Here is a 22,268-nt window from a genome sequence, read left to right on the forward strand (position 1 = left end):
TCTCGTCTCTCGCTCTCGTCTCTCGTTCTTGTCTCTTGTTTTCGTCTCTTGTCCGTTTTCGTCTCTCGTTCTCGTCTCTCGTGTGTTTTAAAACAAGATGCGTTTATTTTGAAGGCGGAGTTAAAAAGGAAGTCGATTTATGTATGGATTGAATGTCGAAAAGCTACGAAAAATATGGTCAGTTTTGTATACAAATTAGAAACAGAAACGGCATTAGCACTCCCCGAAGAGGCACAAGGTTAGTTAAAGTTGTAACAAATATGCATGTTTTAAAGAAATTAGCATGAGCGTTGGATCTATGTGTGTGATGCTATTAATGCAAACAAGGAGTAAGCGGACATAATTGCCGTTTTTGTACCTTTGTATACAGCTCTGACGTTGGTTTGGGGAATTTATCAATACATTTGAAAATCATCAGTCAAGTGCAGGACCACTTGTCTGTATGCTACATCATATATATATATATATATATATATATATATATATATATATATATATATATATATATATATATATTGTTGCATTGAATCATACTGGGATGTTTGCTGAAATTGATTAGATGGCCCTACCAAAAAGAAATTCCACCAGCCACCAGTTGTAGCTTTGTCTTTATTTTGCTCTGCATGTAACCTGCCTTTAAGTTAGTTTCTGTATATTTAGTTGCTCTGCTTTAGTTGTAGCTTTGTCTTCATTTTGCTTTGCGTTTAGTTGCAATTTTGCATAGATTTAGTTTTGGTCTCATCTGCTTGCATTTTTTGGCTATAAAAAAAAGCATTTCAGTACAGTCATGGTCTGATCTGTATTGCGTTGTGCATGCCTCCAACTAAGTTGCTTGTTCGTTGATCTTAGTTTTCTTATTCGTGTGCGTCTTGGTTTGTAGCGTTTTGTTGCATAGTTTACACTTTCACTTCGGCTGCAATCTCTATTTCATAATATGGCTGTTTTCTTTTTAAACTTTAAGATATATAAATCTGTCTTTATATTTCTGTTACTCTGTGTGTTAAAAATGGGAACCATCTTGTTGAGGTGCTGGTCATTGAGTACAGTTTGTGTGAAGGGGAGTTGAGTGTTGTGGAAGAGGGCCAATCCACAGGGGGTAGAGACGGTGGGGGTTGGGCAGCAGGGAAGCCTGGATGGAGGAAGGGGTGGGTGGCTGATCACATTTGTTATTAAAAAAATTCAGATCATTCACCCACTTTTGGCCTCCCTGTCATTCTTGAGAAGGAAGCCATTCGGTCTTGGCTGCCCAAGAGGTCTCCAGAAATAGCAGATAGGTACCGGCTGGCCAGAAAGACTGCAGCTGTGTCAGTTGCCGAGTCAACAATCTGGATTAGAAAGGGAAAGCAGGGCTTGGCTCAGGCTGAAGTGGAAGTAACAGCTCAGCTACTAAACAATCTCTGTAATTAAGACCTTTGTATTCTTTGACTGGATCTCTATCTTCTGCAGCATCAATATTTAGTAAACTAAGACCATCCCTCCAGCTTGGAAATCCTATCTATCCAGAATTAGCTACATCTTGTCCAACTGATTTGTCTGTTTGTGAATACCATGCGTTGTTTCAGGACAATATTGACGTAAGCAGCAGCTTGATCTCCATGGAGACACAGCCAGGTGGCGCTGCAAGCTCTCAGGTGAGATCTTGTGTTGTGAAATGGCAGGCTGCCCATTATTTTACAATAGCACATCTTAATCCTTTCCTTGTTTTGTAGACATGCAGCCAAATGAGAGTAAAGGAAGAGAACGATGGTGACTCCACGGTGATTCATTTGTATTATTGTTGTTCCAAACAACCTAAACTTAAACTAGAATGTTGGTCCTCACAGCTGATTTCATTTAATTTTCAAGTGCTGCAGCGTCTTCATATTTCACCTCCACTGACAACGTCCTCATTGCAATCACAAACCAACAGCTTCCCCAAGTGGCCATCTCACCACATTACCCAAATTAGGCTGCAGTACATCTTATTTCATTTGAATGCAAGTTCAATGTAAATTTGAATTGATTTAGACAATTCTGATGGATGGTTGATTGTTGTGCAGTTTAAGTGAAGGTGTGCATTTTTCTCAATCTTTAAGGTTCCACATTAAATGCATTAAACGTTTTGAAAGATTTTATTATTTAGAAGAATGTGTTACTGAAAAGAAGACTAGTGATCTATGCTATACAAACATAACACAAAACAAAAACATTATTTAAACAAAGTTGAGTTGATCAAACCCTTGACATCTACAAAGGGTGGAAGAAACCAGAATGATCGGATGAAAGCAGATCACATTGTCCGTCTCTCTACGTCATCCTCATCTTCCTCTCCTCTCAAAGCGAGACGGAGTCTCCTCCAGAACTCCCCACTCCTCTCCTCCTCCTGAGGCCACTCCAGGTAGGTGTTGGAGCTCATGAGTTTGCGCAGTTTGCAGAAGCGTTTGGGGATGTCGTCCTTGGACAGCGGTTCCAACAGCACCAAGATGGCGGCCTTTCCGCCGGCACTGCCATCGAACAGCTGGAAGTGGGAGAAGTCCAGCTCGTAGCGGCACCAGTCGGACTGAACAAAGTTCTCGGAGAGGATGAAGACGGTGTGCCGGCTGCGCTCCATCGCGCTCATGATGTTGTCCACGATCCAGTGTCCGGGAAGGAAGTCCCGCTTGTGGAGGCACAGGGTCAGAGGTCGGGGGGCTCTGTGGTTCACAGAGCCTTCGTCGCTCTCCCTGGAGGAGTATAAACCAGAGAACAGGTAATGTTTCCCCACAACTTGAGAGCCATGTTTGGTCAATTTGGCAGGAAATATATTGGAGGAATGGTAATTTGCCAAAAATATTCAAAGTCTGTGGGCTATGCTCATCCTCTTGTACCAAACTTTAACTCAAATTATGATGACTTTTGGTCAAGTTTAGAAACAAAAAGTAAAGAACCTTGGAAATCTCTTGGCCTGTGACCAAACTTTCACTTAAATCTAGTAAGAACTTTTTTAGCTTTTGATGTGCCCTGCTAAACAAACGATAAAATGTTATAATGTTTTAAAATATGACAATCTAGTTCAACGTTACCGTGGCTCCTCCAGCTCAGGGACCAATTCGTTTTCCACCCAGCTTGCGTCTCTCTCGCTGTAGGACACAAAGGCGTCGTAGGACAGCAACGCCTCCGATTCCGGTCCGTCTCTGCATCGTCGTCGCTGGGAGCCACGCTTGGCCCTCAGCCACGCCCACGTCATCCTGAGGTACCAGAACGCATGGAGGCGCCACAGCAGGACACACACCAGAAGCCCTACAAGCAGCGCCACTCCACAGCTCACGGACACAAACAAAACCCGCTGGCACACGACAATGGAGAGTTGGACCCGACCCACCGGTTCTCCCTGGAGGTAGAGAGGGGAGTCGCATACGTAGCTCTCCTCTCCATCTGTCAAACGCACACCTCCATCTCCTTTAACGGCCGACTGGAGGAATTGGACAAAGTCACAGGAGCAGACAAATTTGTTCTGTCCCGCTTGGAGGTCCTGGAGCCGACTGTACGACTGGAGGTCCGAACGGTCGAACATGTTCAGGGTGTTTGACTGTGGGAGAACACACTGGGGTCACACTGGGAGAATACAAAGAGGACTGGAAGAAGACATGCGTGATTGAGTGATTGGTCCTTACCTGTATTGTCAGTGTTTGTAGATTGGGGAACAGCCATCCAGGGGGCAGCCTCAGTAACTTGTTCCCAGAGAGGTGGAGCTCTCTCAGGGCCGGCAGGATCAGGATGAAGCCCTTGAGATCGTTGTAGCTAAGATCCAACACCTGTATGTGACAAAGCACAAGAGAAAAGGGACGTTTGTTTTACGATGTGTGTCAGGTCTACTGTCAGGGTTACTGCTCCACGGTCCACTCTCGGTACCTCCAAAGTTGCAGGTAGACAAGGGGTGATGGTAGTCAGTTTGGCCCTGGAGATGTTGAGGAATCGTAGGGTGGAGGGCCAGGAGCAGCCCTGGGGCATGGAGCTGTATCCGTTCCCGCTGATGTCCAGGTGAGTTAGTTTGGAGAGCTTTGCTACCTGCCGGCTCATCGTGGACAAAGACTGGACAGCAGAGGAGACAGAGGCAGACGAGTCTTCAGGAAGCAAGTAATCTTCTACAATTTTTTTAACGTATTTTGGGATTTATACTTTATGGGCACTTCACAGATTTGACTTGTGATGATCAGATTACTAGTCAGCAGGAGTACCACTAAGTCTCTGGTTAAACAACACATGTTCTCCCAAGTGCAACCAGAGTTTTCTTGTATTCCTACTGGCATGGACGTATTTGTAGCCATGAAGTAAAAACCTGATACTAATTAAGGGAAAATCCACCCCAAAAAAATCAAGATTCTCAAAAGGCACCTTCAGAGCATTTCCACTGAGGTTTAAAACTCGGAGGCCCTTCAGAGTGCCGTCTCCGTCGCACAGTGTCTCCACCAGAGTCATGTCCGTCAACAGGTTGTCGGACAGGTCCAGGTACTGCAGGTTCACGAGTAGGCGGGACGTGACACAGGGCATCACAAACACCTGAGGGTAAAGGTTCTGACTTTAAAACCACACTCCTAATTTCCATCTTACATCGGGAGTCCTTGCTCCATCTGTATCGTGGCTTGATGTAGTGACAGAAAACCCCGTCCTTACCTGTGTGTTTATGACAGACACCTTTCTGGGGTACTTCAGCAGAAACGACAGCTCCACAAGGGAGACAAAGTGAAAGACATCCAGCACCACGGCGTTTCGCAAAACAAACTCATCAATGCTTTTATGGTCCGTCCATCTGGCTCGCTCAAACCTAACACCAACGGAGAAAATAACCAACCATTAAACTACCTAGTAGGTATGTACCTTCGCAGCTTGTCCACGTTATTGCCCGGCTGCTGATTGGTCGACTAAAGGTACTGCTTCTCTCCCCACTCGCTGAACATCAAATGAGTGGAAGCCCGTACCAAAAAGTGACTAGAACTGTCCAAAAAAAGTCCTTTAATCTAGCAAGGAGGCTTGCATCACTGAGTTTGATAGATTGTGCTGGTTACTTACTTGCCCTCGCCTGTCAGTGTGATGCCGTCCAGGAGCAAAGAGGTGAGCGGCACTCCATCCAACGCCACCAGGAGATCAGTAACGGCCTCATCGGACGCATAAAGGTTGCGGAAGATCATTTTCCTGAAGAGTGACATCATAGAAGAGCAACTGGTTGGTTTGTCTGCCAAACTCCAAAAATCTATCGATAACGCGATGCAACTTCTCCAGTTTACTAATGTCATTAAGACAAATGTTCTTTTGTGATTACACATTTATTGAACATAACATTTTCTGAAATGTTTCACCTATTTTCACCTTTTTACCAATTTGTCTTGATTGTTTCTCTCTTATCTTTAGACACTTTAATATTATTAAGAGTTTCACAGTCATAATTAGAGATTGTGGGCATACCTGACTCTCTTCCTGGCCGTCTCTCTGAAGGGCAGAACCGACCGATTGCCTATCAGATGGAGGTCCTCCAGAATGAGCTGCGTCTCGGGGTATGACACGTCCCTGAGCACAGTCGAGGCTAAGGATACATTTGTTGAAAAAGGACCATGGAGGCTCAAAGTGACACGACCCAGCGGCCAAACATCCGCTAGAGTGCCAGTTTCATACCTGCAGAGAGAAAAAGAGACAGTGGAGGTACAGTGAAGGACGGGGAATAGTAAGACCTTTTAGGGCTGCCTGGAAAGTGCCCACTTGGATGCCCCTTTGGTTGATAAAACATGAAAAAGAGCCCTCTGCGATGTCCACCCATTGAGGAAAACCTGATGCAGTGCCCACTAAAACACCCTTTCAGGCTAGAAAACCTGATGAGGTTACCTCTAGGATGCTGGTCCAGTGGAACATTTTTGATAAAGTTGCCTTTTTTTATATTTTGACACCAACATTATGTTTTATCTTGCTTATTTATAATATAAATTGTTATATTCTGTAGATGTTCTTCATTTCATTATTCTTATGTCCAGGCCTGAACTGGGACAAAAATTCGGCCCTGGACTTTTTGGTCCAGACTGACCACCACAATCTGCGCGCAGATACTGTGCCAACTCGGTCCGTTGATGTACTGTACATATAATCACACAAGCCCTTAATAACACTACTATACTAGAATGGGTCATTGTCTCCTTGTCTCTTATTTGATGTAATTTAATCTGAAAATGTCCATAAATAAGTGTTCAAAAAAAAGAAAAGCATGGACAATAAACCATAAACACTGACAGAAAAAAATAGGTAAAGCATATTTGAACAAATGGGGCTTAAAGAAAGTATATTGATACTTAAAACACTTTAACTCTGGTGACCTGATTTGTAATTATAAAAAATGTGAAAAAGCAGATCTGCATGCTCAAACCACAGCACCATAAAATAGTGGTAATTAATCAGGATAGTATATCATTTTCCAACACTTTATAACTAGATTTACACCACACGCTGTCTATTATGTCAAGTAAAGTTCATAGACAACGTTTCTGAACATTTAGTGAATGAGTGTTTATCCACAGCATCAACATGTTAGCTAGCACACTCACCTGCTATCACCACCACCAGTCTCCTCCTCCCCCTCCTGTATGTTGTAACTTGTTTTATTACATTATTTACTCTTATTGTGAAGAGCATGGAAACAGGAAGTACTTTTACTTTGAAGGCAGAAAGTACAATGATACGTGCTTGTTGACGCTAACTAATGTTGATGTTACGTGTGGAAAATATATACATGTCGGGTGCAAGAGCGCGTTCTCAATGCTTTAACAGTTGTAATACTGCAGTTCACCAGTAGAGGGAGTCCGTTCATACAGACGTGTCTTGTCCTCATTAGAAGTTCCCCTTCATGTCACTGTGCCACCATGGCAGCGGGAGCCTCACTTTCACTGTCCGACACCTCCTGACAGGGATCCGCCGCGCCCGGCGCAGCCAAAGCCCCGGAGCCGGAGGCTACGCCACCGCCGCCGGCCCCGCAGAAGCAGACATGTTTATTATATTTCTGCTCTCAGCAGCATCAGTTGCGAGAGCTTTTTTTTTTCTTTTCGTTTTTTCTCCATGTTTGCTTTCTCTTCTCTCTCACAGATTGCTAATGATGTGTCATTAGCTCATCATTAAAGGTGATTGGACGAGGGGTCTGGAAAATGCGTGGGCGGGACTACTGGGCCTATCATAGGGCCACTGGGCCTCTTATGCGTCTTTACATACAAAAAAAAAAAAAAAGGTCAGCCACTGCCGGCCCATTACTGACCGACCCACCGGGAAAACTCCCGGTACTCCCTATGGCCAATCCACCCCTGCTTATGTCTATGAGTTATGTTCAGGTTGTGCGAGGTCAGTTTAACAAATACTGTCTGTGAGAAACGTTCCTCAAGGTTCCACGCTTTGCACTACAACACTCACACCTGTTATCAGTATATTGACATTAGTACACCAGTCATCCAATAATTAGCACGCGCTAATATTATACCCGATACTTCCACATTTATAATCAATGTGCTCAATGTGGATTTTGTGATGTTATCACAAATCCCCAGGCCAAGAGGATAACAACCACACCGAATTTGACTCTTCAAACTCGCTGAACGTCCTCCCTGAATCCGCTGATGCAGCGGATTCAGGGAGGACGTTCAGCGAGTTTGAAGAGTCAAATTCGTTATTTTAACTCTTGTGCAACAACACAAACAGTGACAGTCCTTCACCTCGTCAGGTTGTTGGCGTGCACAGTGAGCTCCTCCAGCTGAGTCACTCCAGACAGATCTCTTCTCTTAAGCTCCTGCAGAGCAGGACCTCCAAACGCCAGCCTCCTCAGCCTGACCAGCCCCTGGAACACTGGTCGAGAGCCCAGGCAGCTAGAGGACACAAGACACACAAGCCGTGAACACCCAAACGCCATGTGAAGGGTTTCTGCTCGGTCTTTACACTGTTCGCTTTACCTGTACGGGTTGTGGAGCAGGTTGAGCTCCTGCAAAGCCCCGAGCTTTATGAACCACCTGTGGTTGAGAGCAGTCAGCTGGTTGTCCGACAGGTCGAGCTCCTCCAGGCTCCACAGTGAGTCAAACGCCGACGGATGGATCACAGCTAGTTTGTTCCCTGGAGGACGGTAATATATATGTTAAAAACATCCTACATTCTTGGGGATCCACAGGGTTCAATCAGGGGACCACTGATTATCATTAATCCTCATTAATTGTCATTTAATTCCTCCACGTTTGTCTCCGTTCCTCCTCTGTTGTGAAGATGACTGGAAGATGGACACAGAGATGGTCTTCTCTACCTGTTTCTCTGTGTTTACCCTAATATTTACATATCATATATCTATCTATCCATCCATCCATCTATACTCTTTACAGAAAAGTCTGACTAGTACAGTAGTATAAATCCACTTAATTACAAATAAGGACAGAAAACCTCAGAAATGTCATGACTCCTTAACTATTATGGTGTCGGAATGAATCATTTCCTGCGCATGCACGTTTTGCCTTCGCCTTCTTTCTATCAATTAAAATAAAATACCAAATCCACGTGTTACCGTGGAGACTCAGAGACTCCAGGCTGGCGTGTCCCGTCAGGTCGTCGCCCGCCACCTCGCTGATGTCGTTGAAGGAGAGATCGAGAGTCAGGGCGCCGGCTGTCACCGAGGGAACGCGGGTCAATCCCGCGTGGGAGCAGTTACAGGCGAGCCGCGGGTCACAGCGGTCGCACGAGGGCCTCCCGCTGTCCGGGTTTGACCTCCGACCCCAGCAGAGGGCGAGCGGGAGGAGGAGGGGGAGAAGGAGGGTGGTCGGCGGTCCCATCCTGCGGGGAAGGAAGGCGATCGGGTGGAAAGTGAGCGAGCATCAAGAGGAGAGACGCAAAACCAAAAGGGACAGAAACTCAGGGAGGAAGTTGGATTTGAGTAAGAGGAAGTTTTTTAACATTTTATTGTGACTTTCATAAAATATTTATTATCAATGCAATGGCACTTTTGTGCAGCATCCATCAGATGAGGGTCCAGAAAAGTAATTATTAATATCATGATTATTATTATTTGTATTTATTTGTTGCATGTTAGAAATAAATCATATATATGATTCATTTTAATATACATATTATATTGTGTATATATACAGTATATACATAAGTTTTTTGTATATGTGTCAAAATTCCCAAACTGCATCCATTCTGTTTTACAGCCCTCGTGTGCTTCCCTTATCCTGTAGCTTATCTGAAAACTAAACGGACAACTTCTGGTGTCATAACCGCCGTCATATAACGGAAAAAAATCCCATCAATCGATAAACCAAACTTCAAGCATGACAGCATGTTAAAAAAAGAACACACTTTTCATGTGTTGTTCTAGGAAGTGTGCGTTGCCTTACCTGTTGATTCCTGATAGTGAGTTAAGGGGAACTCTCTCAACGTGAGACAAGACAAGAGAAGGAGTTACATGGTTCATGAGTGTGAAGAGAGGAAGTGTGAACTTGAGACTGACAGCTGGAACCAAGTGAGAAAAGAGGTAGTGAGCATGGAAATGTACTTACGGGTATAAACCTGTGTGTTTGTGCATCAGTGCATGGTGACCTCTAAAGAAACCTCCAGGGAATTCATCTTTTGCATATCCTTTTTTTCTTCTTCTTTTTTAAGAAAATGTCATCAGAATCAGGAAACATCTGTTGAGCGATCATGAATTGTTAAAAGAAACTGACTTTTGTGCTAAAATGCAATGTCTATCTGACAGTTGCAGGCAACCCACACAACTATCACTGGATCCCTGTGATACTGAAGAAAACATACAACCATGAAGATGCTCGGGCAAGTTCTGCAGTTCTACACAAGACGCTTGCTCTATGATTTAAACACATTAATGGAGGAATATTCGCCCACGAACATCAGAGATATCGACTTCCACAGAGAGTGCAAGTCAAATGTAATCTAAACATACGTGTTTGATGCGTGTGCTTTTAGATTTGACTGCGTTACGGCTCAGAGAAGAAGGGGCATGTTTGCATTAAACCGGCCAGCAGGTGGCGATAAACCTCAAACAGAATGTGCTCAAGTTCAGTTGTACCCTTGTTGCAAAAACGTCTGGAGTAATAATTGTGATGCCACTATTGTGCATAATACATTATTAGTAGTGAAGAGAATTTAATGATTTGTATAGTTTAACTGAATAATCTGTTTATGAGATAAGCTTGCTTCATGCAAAAGAGTGTGTGTGTCTGGGCTGAGAAACTGCACAACTCCAACTTCCCACTCTGTGGTTTCGGTTCCACAGACCAATGGCACTTGACCTTTCCCGACCCGGTCAGACAGAGGCCGATGCTGCCTTACATGTACATGTTGCCCGAGTTGAACCCTATAGGCGTGCTTTTAGCCTTAACGGCCTTAACGGCCTTATACGTGGCACCTTATCTGGTTCATGCCTGATGAACGGGGTTCCGCTTTCTGCTTCTTTGTTATGACGGTTACCATGGTTACAGACAGAGCAACTCATCCTGGTGACATTTCATTGGCCAATGTACTTATGGACCGCTCCCCCTTTAACGTATTTGTAAATCTTTGGAGTCGGATAAGAAGGAAGTTAGACAGAAAGAGGATAAATACCCTTTGCTCTCAGAGTTCGGGGCTCACTCATCCTGAGACATGCTGACCGATTGAAGGTAGACAGCAGGGGAGCGGAGTCCAAGGCCTTGTATTAGGTATGCATTTCATGTATGTGTGTAATTGCTAAATAAATAACCTTAACTGTAAAACCTGTTCTGTTAATTCTTGAACACTCGAGGAATATCCTGGCGAGGAGGATTCCCTTTCAGTAGTAAAGCAATCGTTGTGTCTAAATGTGATTATATTAAAGACAAACATGGAAACACATCTGCCGGCTGCACAATAACAATAACCTCAATTTATATGACATTAGCACACACATTTCATTCATTATTATTATAGAAAACAGTGCCATCCAAGAACACGAATGAACTCTTCTGTCATCATTTCATTTCAGACACTTTGAGGTTGAATGTTGCACAGACTTTTTATTTAATGTTGATTATGAGGAGATAACCCCTTGTGTCCAATTATTTTATTCTCAGAGTTTTGGGTTTTCTCTCTTTGCTCACAGCTTTACAGACCATCTCGCACTACTTTTGTAACTTTAAAAGAAACATCTAAAACACAACGTGTGACACATTTAATTTGATAGCCAATCATCATATATCATCAAAAGTAAAGCATCCATCCATCCATCCATTATCAGCCGCTTATCCGGGGTCGGGTCGCGGTGGCAGCAGGTTCAGCAGGCCGACCCAGGCTTCCCTCTCACCCGCAACACTTTCCAGCTCATTCTGGGGGATCCCGAGGCGTTCCAAGGCCAGCCGGGAGATATAATCCCTCCAGCGTGTCCTTGGTCTTCCCCGGGGTCTCCTACCAGTTGGACGTGCCTGGAAAACCTCTAATGGGAGGCGTCCAGGAGGCATCCTGACTAGATGCCCGAACCACCTCAGCTGACTCCTTTCGACACGAAGGAGCAGCGACTCGACTCCAAGCTCCCTCCTGATGTCCGAGCTCCTTACCCTATCTCTAAGGGTGAGCCCGGCCACCCTGCGGAGGAAGCTCATTTCGGCCGCTTGTATTCGAGATCTCGTTCTTTCGGTCATGACCCAGAGTTCGTGACCATAGGTGAGGGTTGGAACATAGACCGACCAGTAAATGGAGAGCTTCGCCTTCCGGCTCAGCTCCTCTTCACCAGGACGGACCGGTACAGCGCCTGTTTTATTGCTGCAGCCGCACCGATCCGTCTGTCGATCTCTCGCTCCACCTTACCCTCACTCGTGAACAAGACCCCGAGATACTTGAACTCCTTCGCTTGGGGTAAGCAGTTTGTCCCCACCTGGAGGGAGCAATCCACCGGTTTCCGGCAGAGCACCATGGCCTCAGATTTGGAGGCGCTAACTCTCATCCCTGCCGCTTCACACTCGGCTGCAAAACGCCCCAGTGAATGCTGGAGGTCACAATCCGAGGAGGCAAACAGGACCACATCATCCGCGAACAGCAGAGAGGCGATCCCGAGACTCCCGAACCGGATCCTCTCCGCCCCCTGGCTGCGCCTAGATATCCTGTCCATGAAGGTCACGAACAGGACCGGTGATAAAGGGCAGCCCTGGCGGAGGCCAACACCCACCGGGAACGTGTCTGACTTACTACCGAGGATACGGACACAGCTCCTACTGCAGGCGTACAAAGACCGGATAGCCCGTGCCAACGGGTCCGGCACCCCATACTCCCGCAGCACCCCCCACAAAAACCCCCGAGGGACCCGGTCGAAAGCCTTCTCCAAGTCCACAAAGCACATGTAGACTGGTTGGGCAAACTCCCAGGACCCCTCCAGTAGTCTTGCAAGGGTAAAGAGCTGGTCCACTGTTCCACGACCGGGACGGAATCCGCACTGCTCGTCTTGAATCTGAGGTTCGACAAGCGGTCGGAGCCTCCTTTCCAGCACCCTGGCATAAGCTTTTCCCAGGAGGCTGAGCAGTGTGATGCCACGATAGTTTGAGCACACTCTCCGGTCCCCCTTCTTGAAGATGGGAACCACCACCCCGGTCTGCCAGTCCATGGGCACTGTTCCCGACCCCCATGCGACACTGAAAAGGCGTGTCAACCAAGACAGCCCAACAATGTCCAGCGCTTTCAGCATCTCAGGGCGGATCTCATCCACCCCTGGCGCCTTGCCACCAAGGAGCTTTTTGACTACCTTAGCGACCTCTACCAGGGATATGGGAGAAACCACCCCAAAGACTTCTGGCACTGCCCCCTCTCCGGGGGACATGTAAGCCGGGTTTAGGAGTTCCTCAAAGTGCTCTTTCCACCGCCCGACGATGTCCCCAGTCCGGGTCAGCAGTTCCCCCCCCCGCTGAGAACAGCCTGGGGTAGGCCCTGCTTTCCCTTCCTGAGCCGTCGGATGGTTTGCCAGAACTTCCTTGAGGCCAACCGAAAGTCCTTCTCCATGGCCTCCCCGAACTCCTCCCATGCCCGAGTTTTAGCATCCGCGACCATCGCAGCTGCAGCCCTTCTGGCCTGCCGGTACCCGTCAGCTGCTTCAGGAGACCCCTGGGCCAGCCAGGCCCGAAAGGCCTCCTTCTTCAGTTTGACGGCTTCCCTCACCCCCGGTGTCCACCACCGGGTTCTTGGGTTGCCGCCACGACAGGCACCGATGACCTTCTGGCCACAGCTCCGAGCAGCCGCGTCCACAATAGAGGCTTTGAACATGGTCCACTCGGGTTCCATATCCCCAGCCTCCCTCGGGATTTGAGAAGTTCTTCCGGAGGTGGGAGTTGAAGACCTCCCGGACAGGGTCCTCCGCCAGACGTTCCCAGTTCACCCTCACTACACGTTTGGGCTTGCCAGGTCTTTCTAGCTGACTCCCCCGCCATCTGATCCAACTCACCACCAGGTGGTGATCAGTTGACAGCTCTGCTCCTCTCTTCACCCGAGTGTCCAAGACATACGGCCGCAGATCAGATGATACGACTACAAAGTCGATCATTGATCTCCGGCCTAAGGTGTTCTGGTACCAGGTACACTTATGAGCCACCTTATGCTCGAACATGGTGTTCGTTATGGACAAACTGTGGCTAGCACAGAAGTCCAACAACAAAACACCATTCGGGTTCAGATCGGGCAAGCCGTTCCTCCCAATCACGCCCCGCCAGGTTTCTCTATCATTGCCCACGTGAGCGTTGAAGTCTCCCAGGAGAACTATGGAGTCGGCAGGCGGCGCCCTTTCCAGGACCCCTCCCACCGACTCCAAGAAGGCCGGATACTCCGAACTGCTGTTCGGTGCATAAGCACAGACAACAGTCAGAGCTTTAATCCCTGCAACCCGTAGGCGCAGGGAGGCGACCCTCTCGTTCTCCGGGGAAAACTCCAACATAGCAGCGCTCAGCCGGGGGCTCGTGAGTATCCCCACTCCCGCCCGGCGCCTCTCACCCTGGGCAACTCCAGAAAAGGACAAAGTCCAACCCTTCTCCAGGAGCTTGGTTCCAGAGCCCATGCTGTGCGTGGAGGTGAGCCCAACTAAATCTAGCTGGTACCGCTCCACCTCCTGCACCAGCTCCGGCTCTTTCCCCGCTAGCGAGGTGACGTTCCACGTCCCTAGAGCTAGTCTATGCTGCCGGCGATCGGCTCGCCCAGGTCTCCTGCCTGGCCCGCCGCCCGGTCTGCATAGCACCCGACCCCGATGCTTCCCCCCGCGGGTGGTGAGTCCACAGGGTTGCTGGTCCATGATCTTTTTTCGGGCTGAGCCCGACCGGGCCCCATGGGTGAAAGCCCGGCCACCAGACGCTCGCCGTCGAGCTCCCCTCCCGGGTCTGGCTCCGGGAGGGTGCCCCGGTTTCCCTTGTCCGGGCGAGGTAGCTTCATTCCGTCAAAAGTAAAGCAATAGCTAGTTATTTATTTATTATTAATACATATTTGACTCCTCATGTGGACAGGATTTCCTTTTGGAACATGGAGGAAAGTATCCGTTTACGTTGATACGGGCTCTGATTCCGCCGTGGCTTCGGTTACTGGGTAGAGATCCTCGTGGAGTAAAGAACTGTGTGGGAAACCGGCTCCTCGTCAGGTCTTGAGTGTGACTCTGACACACCGTGATATGATGTCGGGGTCAAAAACAACAACCGGTCTGCAACCCAGATTTGAAACAATGCAGAGCACCGAGAGACGAGTTCGGAACCAGACACTCTCGTCTGGGACACGGCGGAGGCTGAAAGGAGAAAGGACGAAACCCAAAACCTTGAGGTGATAACATCAGTCATAAGAGATCATCTGCTCTCGCGCACAATGCACTGACAAAGAGACGCTGACCTCAGAGCTGCGTGGGAACCTGAAACAATGACTCAGGAGTCGACGCGCTGGAGGATAAAAAGGCCCAAAGCAGCCGAGTCTCAACACAGCGGCTGAGCCTCCAACAGGTGCGTCTGAAGAGTTTCTTCAGAGATTCATTCGTTTACAGTGTGATCACTATACTCCTGTTTCTATGTGCATATATATATATATTTATTTATATATATGTATATGTCCCTTCAAGAGTTTATTTTAACTACTTTATGCATTGCTGTTCTAAAATGTCTACAATGTTACATCATATGTTTTGTGTATAATTTGCAAAGTTGTCTACATGCATGTGCAGAAAATCCAAAGGAATATGGCTTCTGGGGTGACAGCATTGTACTTTATTTGTTATGCATTACTGTAATGCAGTATTTATTTAATTTAAATTGCATTTATTGATGTATTTAAACCTGTATTTATGGATTTAAACATCTAAATAATTGTGCTACCGTCGCTTATTAAAGAAGTAACTGGTTGTAATTCAATAGAAGTTATTTGTTTTTATCTCTACATTATATTTGACTTTTTGCAGCTGTGTTTTGACAGTCGACGCTCCCTCTTCTTCATCATCATCGTCCTCATCATCCTCCCCACCACCATGAGGGCCCTGAGCGTGTCTCTGGTCCTCGGCTCCTTGCTGACCCTGAGCCAAGCCGGGGTGGTCCCCCACCCCGACAAAGACAACAGCACGGGCCTCATGAGGTACTCGGGCCGCTGCTATTACGAGACCAAGTGGCCGCACTCCATCGGATCCTTCGTGCCGAAGTGCGACGATTACGGGGACTTCCTGCCGCAGCAGTGCTGGGCGTCCACCGGGTACTGCTGGTGCGTCAACACCATCACCGGAAAGGAGATTCCCAACACCAAGACACCGTCATGGATCACGCCCATCGACTGCAGTGAGTGTTGGCGCGTGTGAAAAAAAATATGGTGACTGAAGTACTGCGATTCAGTACAACTTTGAAGTATTTCTATGTTTGTTTTTCTACGTTCTGTTACTTTGTACCCAAATATTGTACCGCCTACTTTTACTTTACTTCATGCATCTCTTCGTGAACAGATTTAGTGTAGACGTACAGGAGTAGCCCTTTAAGCCCTCACCCTAACCCTTTTCATTGTTATTGCGTTGTGTTTAGAGGTCGTATACCGGGATTATATATTATTGTATACATGATTTTCATGTTTAATTTGATACCTAGCATGTTTTTTTGGGTGGGGGGATTTATACTATGTGTTTTGCTTGATTTGTACCGCGTGACCTGAGATAAAAGGGTCCCCATTTTTTTTTTTTATTTCATTAAATCCTATTTTATTTTATTTTATTAAAAAATCTACGTAATGTATATGAAATCGTATTAAATGAATTAATAAAATTAAAATATTTGTGCTGCAGGCAGTGGGTATTACTGCCCGTACAACTGGGCCCGCTATGGACAGCAGTGCTTCGGCTTCATGGACAGCATGAAGACTTGGACTGCGGCCGAGGTGAGGACCGCTCACGTGTCCGGTCGGAAACACGATGGACGTGGCCCAACTCTCTCTCTCTCTCTCGCCCCATGCAGGCCTATTGTCTGTTCGAAGGGGCCAACCTGGCGTCCGTCCACAGTGACGAGGAGAACATATTCCTCCAACATCTGACCAGAGCGGAAACCCACGACTTCCCCATGACCTGGATCGGGGGCCACGACGCCATATATGTGAGGAGGGTTCTGTTTTTACTCCATATCTATACCGAGCTCTTCCAGGTTCTGTTAATGTGGGTCTTACATTATACACAGTACCTTTGTTTATGGTAACTATAAGATCATACAAAACAGTGGAATTAACTGGAATGTAATTTGTTCTAAACTTAACAAAACCAATGAGTGCACAAAACCAACCTATGTTTAGGCCTCTGCTTGAAAATGTCATCCCCAAGCTAAAAAAGGGTGTATCTCTGCAACCACTACGGCTATTTGAATAATGTTGGTGTTATAATAAAAGGTACACATGTGAGATTTCGTTCAGATGTGTAAATATCAGTCTATATGTTACTGGTTAAGAGTAAATGAAGATGACGCACAGAAAACAATGAAAAGGTTTCAGGTCCACCTATAAAGAAATCACTTTCAGGATGATTATTTCTTTGAAATGATGCAGCTGTAAGGTCCAACTCTAACCCTATAACACAATATGTGAACATTCACTAACCCAAATTATTACACAATATGTGAACATTCACTAACCCAAATCATAACACAATATGTGAACATTCTCTAACCCAAATCATAGCACAATATGTGAACATTCACTAACCCAAATCATAGCACAATATGTAAACATTCTCTAACCCAAGTCATAACACAATATGTGAACATTCTCTAACCCAAATCATAACACAATATGTGAACATTCTCTAACCCAAATCATAACTCAATATGTGAACATTCTCTAACCCAAATCATAGCTCAATATGTGAACATTCTCTAACCCAAATCATAGCTCAATATGTGAACATTCTCTAACCCAAATCATAGCTCAATATGTGAACATTCTCTCTGCAAAGGTTGACTTTGATAAAGTGAAGCAGAACAAAGTTAGAGAGGGTTTAGAACAGAGAACATTCAGGCGAGGACTCATTGTGACTCATTGTGACCCATTGGGGCACATTTGGCCCATTTGAATGCTATTTTAATTTTCTCATGTACCAAACCATATATTTCACTTGTATATTACTTGGTGTTGGTGTTACATGGTGTTCAATAAATCCAAATACAGCAGGGATTTAAACAACCTATGATTTACAGTTTTATATCAAAGTCGCTCAGTTTCCCCTCTAGGGAGGATTGATTAAGAATTGGTTAAATTGTAAATAAAATAAAAAGCTTATTTAATGAAAAATAGAAAGATATATTCACTGTAAATATCTTTGTTGTTTGTTTGTTTTTGTTTGTGTCTTCCTCTCAACAGATGAGTATTTGGATGTGGACTGACGGCTCCAAGTTTGACTATGAAAACTGGGCCACAAACTACAGGCCGAATAAAGAGGAAAACTGCCTGAAGATGAATTATGGATGTAATTACACACAAACACACGCACAATAACCTTTTAAAGATAATTAAAATCCTAGGAAATCTCATCCTCGCTCCGCTTTGGGGAGTTTTACATCAATGTGTGATTACACGCCTCATGCTTTCTGACCGGGGGAAGCAGCCGAGCCAGTTACTGAGGTGGAGGTGGAAGGTTACGCAATCCGAAAGAAGGGGGCGTCGTCGTGGTGACGTCACCTCGTTGGTTTGAGGGCGTTTGGAATCCTCGAGTTCTATGATTTGTCCGTCGCCATCTTGTTTTTTTTGCGCAACCAGTGAACAGGAAGTGACCATATCTGGATGTAGAGATGCCGGAAACGTCTCTGGTGTCGACCTGTCAATCACCTTGTAGCCCCGCCCTAAAGCATACCACCATCACTAACGCCGGCTGTATTTTACCCGATAGAAAATGCTCAAAATATATTAAAGTACAACAATACAAAGCAAATTGAAGTACAGCCTCTCCATTGCTCTCCGCTAACAGTATTCATGTTTAGGGGCTGCAGGCTTGAAGTCCACAACGTTCTGCTCATCTTCTGCGTTTCAGATCAGAAGAAGTGGATCAACTGCCACTGCAACTACACCATGCCCTTCATTTGTGCCAAGACCATCATGATGGTGTGAACAGACGCGCCGGGGGTTGGAGTCCCACCTGCAAAGTCCTGGTCCAGGACCCTGACCTTTCCAACGGTTCCAACTGGTGCTTCCTCCTTTTGAAACAACTCAACCCCAGAGTTTTAATCCTAAAATCATTAAAGCCACAGTAGTGAAGTGTTATGTTTAATATGATTCATTCTCCTTTTTAATTTGTAGTGCCAAATTACAATGCAAATAAAAAAAACTATATATATAGTTTAAATAATAGAAAGTGTATGTTTCTATAATTCTTTCTGTCTGAGATGAGATAACAAGTTTAACTTTATTTAAAATCTGGTCTCTAATGAGTCAGCTAGTGTTTGTAGTTTAGTTCAGGACACAACACACAGAGTACTTGTTTGTGTACAGGAAGTAAACACAACGCTTGTGTCCTTTTGGACTCAAACTCACTTCATTGCTCAACAGTTCTAATTTCCCGAAAATGTAAAAAAAAAAAAAAACTGTGACCGTGAGGACAATCTGGACTCAGAAATAGTTCACTGTTTCTAACTGTGATGATTACTCAGATAATAATAATATATATATAGTTTTAACAATTCATTGGACTTTGCCGTCTGTGCACACAGTGTGTGTGAGTGAGAGTGTGTGTGTGTGTGTGTGTGTGTGTGAGTGTGTGTGTGTGTGTGTGTGTGTGTGTGTGTGTGTGTGTGTGTGTGTGTGTGTGAGTGTTGTCCTCAGAAGCCCTCCTCCGCACGGCCGTGAAATTGAATTCTCATGTATTTATTTTGGGATGAAACGTGTAATCATATATATTCTCAAACTAGTTGAATCCACTTTTAAAAACAAACTTTTAAATCTCTAACAGTGAGATTAGGATAAGATAAAATAATAAATAAATCATAATCAATACAGAGGACGTGAATTCTTTACTTTAAAGGTTTACTTTTAATATTTGGGGATTGTTGAAATTATATAATAACCCCAAAGAAATGAGGGAAACAGTTGAAACATTCTAAACATTTAACTCAATAAACATTGTGAAGTCAGCATGAATGTTAACAATCATTACAACATTATAATTACTATATAAATAAAAGATACTCCAACAAAACATTCAGTAACGCTTCTAATATCCCCATCGGACACAGTTTCATAACACGCTCTGAAACAAAGGGAGCGTTACCGTTTCTGGTTTTGAGATGAGAGTACTTTACTTAAGTACATCAAAAATACTGCTACTCTACTTCTACTTCAAGTACACTTTAGGAGGGAAATATTCTTCTGCTAAATGTACTCGTTATTTAAATAATGTAATTTAACAATCTGGGAGAGTACTGTTGGTAATACTTTTACTCAAGAAGTTTAAATGCAGTACTTTTATTTTAATATTTCTACACCGTGGTAATAGTACTTCTACTTGATAAAGAGTATTTCTACACTGTGGTAATAGTACTTCTACTTGATGAAGAGTATTTCTACACTGTGGTAATAGTACTTCTACTTGATAAAGAGTATTTCTACACTGTGGTAATAGTACTTCTACTTGATAAAGAGTATTTCTACACTGAGGTAATAGTACTTCTACTTGATAAAGAGTATTTCTACACTGTGGTAAGAATACTTTTACTTGATAAAGAGTATTTCTACACTGTGGTAATAGTACTTTTACTTGATAAAGAGTATTTCTACACTGTGGTAATAGTACTTCTACTTGATAAAGAGTATTTCTACACTGAGGTAATAGTACTTCTACTTGATAAAGAGTATTTCTACACTGTGGTAATAGTACTTTTACTTGATAAAGAGTATTTCTACACTGAGGTAATAGTACTTCTACTTGATAAAGAGTATTTCTACACTGAGGTAATAGTACTTCTACTTGATAAAGAGTATTTCTACACTGTGGTAATAGTACTTCTACTTGATAAAGAGTATTTCTACACTGTGGTAATAGTACTTCTACTTGATAAAGAGTATTTCTACACTGAGGTAATAGTACTTCTACTTGATAAAGAGTATTTCTACACTGTGGTAATAGTACTTCTACTTGATAAAGAGTATTTCTACACTGAAGTAATAGTACTTCTACTTGATAAAGAGTATTTCTACACTGTGGTAAGAATACTTTTACTTGATAAAGAGTATTTCTACACTGTGGTAATAGTACTTTTACTTGATAAAGAGTATTTCTACACTGTGGTAATAGTACTTCTACTTGATAAAGAGTATTTCTACACTGAGGTAATAGTACTTCTACTTGATAAAGAGTATTTCTACACTGTGGTAATAGTACTTTTACTTGATAAAGAGTATTTCTACACTGAGGTAATAGTACTTCTACTTGATAAAGAGTATTTCTACACTGAGGTAATAGTACTTCTACTTGATAAAGAGTATTTCTACACTGTGGTAATAGTACTTCTACTTGATAAAGAGTATTTCTACACTGAGGTAATAGTACTTCTACTTGATAAAGAGTATTTCTACACTGAGGTAATAGTACTTCTACTTGATAAAGAGTATTTCTACACTGTGGTAATAGTACTTCTACTTGATAAAGAGTATTTCTACACTGTGGTAATAGTACTTCTACTTGATAAAGAGTATTTCTACACTGAGGTAATAGTACTTCTACTTGATAAAGAGTATTTCTACACTGTGGTAAGAATACTTTTACTTGATAAAGAGTATTTCTACACTGTGGTAATAGTACTTTTACTTGATAAAGAGTATTTCTACACTGTGGTAATAGTACTTCTACTTGATAAAGAGTATTTCTACACTGAGGTAATAGTACTTCTACTTGATAAAGAGTATTTCTACACTGTGGTAATAGTACTTTTACTTGATAAAGAGTATTTCTACACTGAGGTAATAGTACTTCTACTTGATAAAGAGTATTTCTACACTGAGGTAATAGTACTTCTACTTGATAAAGAGTATTTCTACACTGTGGTAATAGTACTTCTACTTGATAAAGAGTATTTCTACACTGTGGTAATAGTACTTCTACTTGATAAAGAGTATTTCTACACTGAGGTAATAGTACTTCTACTTGATAAAGAGTATTTCTACACTGTGGTAATAGTACTTCTACTTGATAAAGAGTATTTCTACACTGTGGTAATAGTACTTCTACTTGATAAAGAGTATTTCTACACTGAGGTAATAGTACTTCTACTTGATAAAGAGTATTTCTACACTGTGGTAATAGTACTTTTACTTGATAAAGAGTATTTCTACACTGAGGTAATAGTACTTCTACTTGATAAAGAGTATTTCTACACTGAGGTAATAGTACTTCTACTTGATAAAGAGTATTTCTACACTGTGGTAATAGTACTTCTACTTGATAAAGAGTATTTCTACACTGTGGTTATAGTACTTCTACTTGATAAAGAGTATTTTAAAGCTTTAAAGCGTTTCTTAGTTATTAATTGTTTTAAAGTATTATGACATTCTTGGACACGTCGTCTCTCGGGGCAGCGTGGACTCCTACACACACACACACACACACACACACACACACACACACACACACACACACACACACACACACACACACCCTATCTGCAGGCTGACCGGGAGCAGCGGTGACTCAGGTTGAGTAAACTGTCCCAGTGGGTATCGACCGTGTTTCCTCAGCAGATCGATAGCGTCGCCCCGCTGGATAAAAACCCCTGGAGTCGCTTTCAGGGACAGAGAGGGGAACGCTACCGACGATGAGGACGATGAGGAAG

The 22,268-nt window shown here is 44.0% G+C and overlaps 2 protein-coding genes across 2 annotated transcripts; one reads left to right on the forward strand and one right to left on the reverse strand.

Moving 5' to 3' along the window:
- Positions 1-2,269: 2,269 nt before the first annotated feature.
- LOC306734516 (toll-like receptor 2 type-2) lies at positions 2,270-8,792 on the reverse strand (the record flags this gene model as incomplete). Its single annotated transcript, XM_079215873.1, has 11 exons — positions 2,270-2,702; positions 3,042-3,547; positions 3,633-3,773; positions 3,871-4,050; positions 4,354-4,518; positions 4,633-4,783; positions 5,029-5,151; positions 5,422-5,628; positions 7,698-7,847; positions 7,932-8,088; positions 8,528-8,792. 11 exons carry the CDS (start codon positions 8,790-8,792, stop codon positions 2,270-2,272), a joined length of 2,478 nt encoding a protein of 825 aa, XP_079071999.1.
- Positions 8,793-9,424: 632 nt separating this feature from the next.
- LOC306734517 (uncharacterized protein) lies at positions 9,425-18,785 on the forward strand (the record flags this gene model as incomplete). Its single annotated transcript, XM_079215874.1, has 6 exons — positions 9,425-9,481; positions 15,395-15,761; positions 16,256-16,347; positions 16,425-16,559; positions 17,812-17,917; positions 18,479-18,785. The coding sequence occupies 6 exons, from the start codon at positions 9,425-9,427 to the stop codon at positions 18,553-18,555; spliced, it is 834 nt and encodes a 277-aa protein (XP_079072000.1). The 3' UTR covers positions 18,556-18,785.
- Between the last annotated feature and the right edge of the window lie 3,483 nt (positions 18,786-22,268).

The sequence above is a fragment of the Taurulus bubalis genome (genome assembly GCF_910589615.1).
Source record: "Taurulus bubalis genome assembly, chromosome: 3".
Lineage (NCBI taxonomy): Eukaryota > Metazoa > Chordata > Actinopteri > Perciformes > Cottidae > Taurulus > Taurulus bubalis.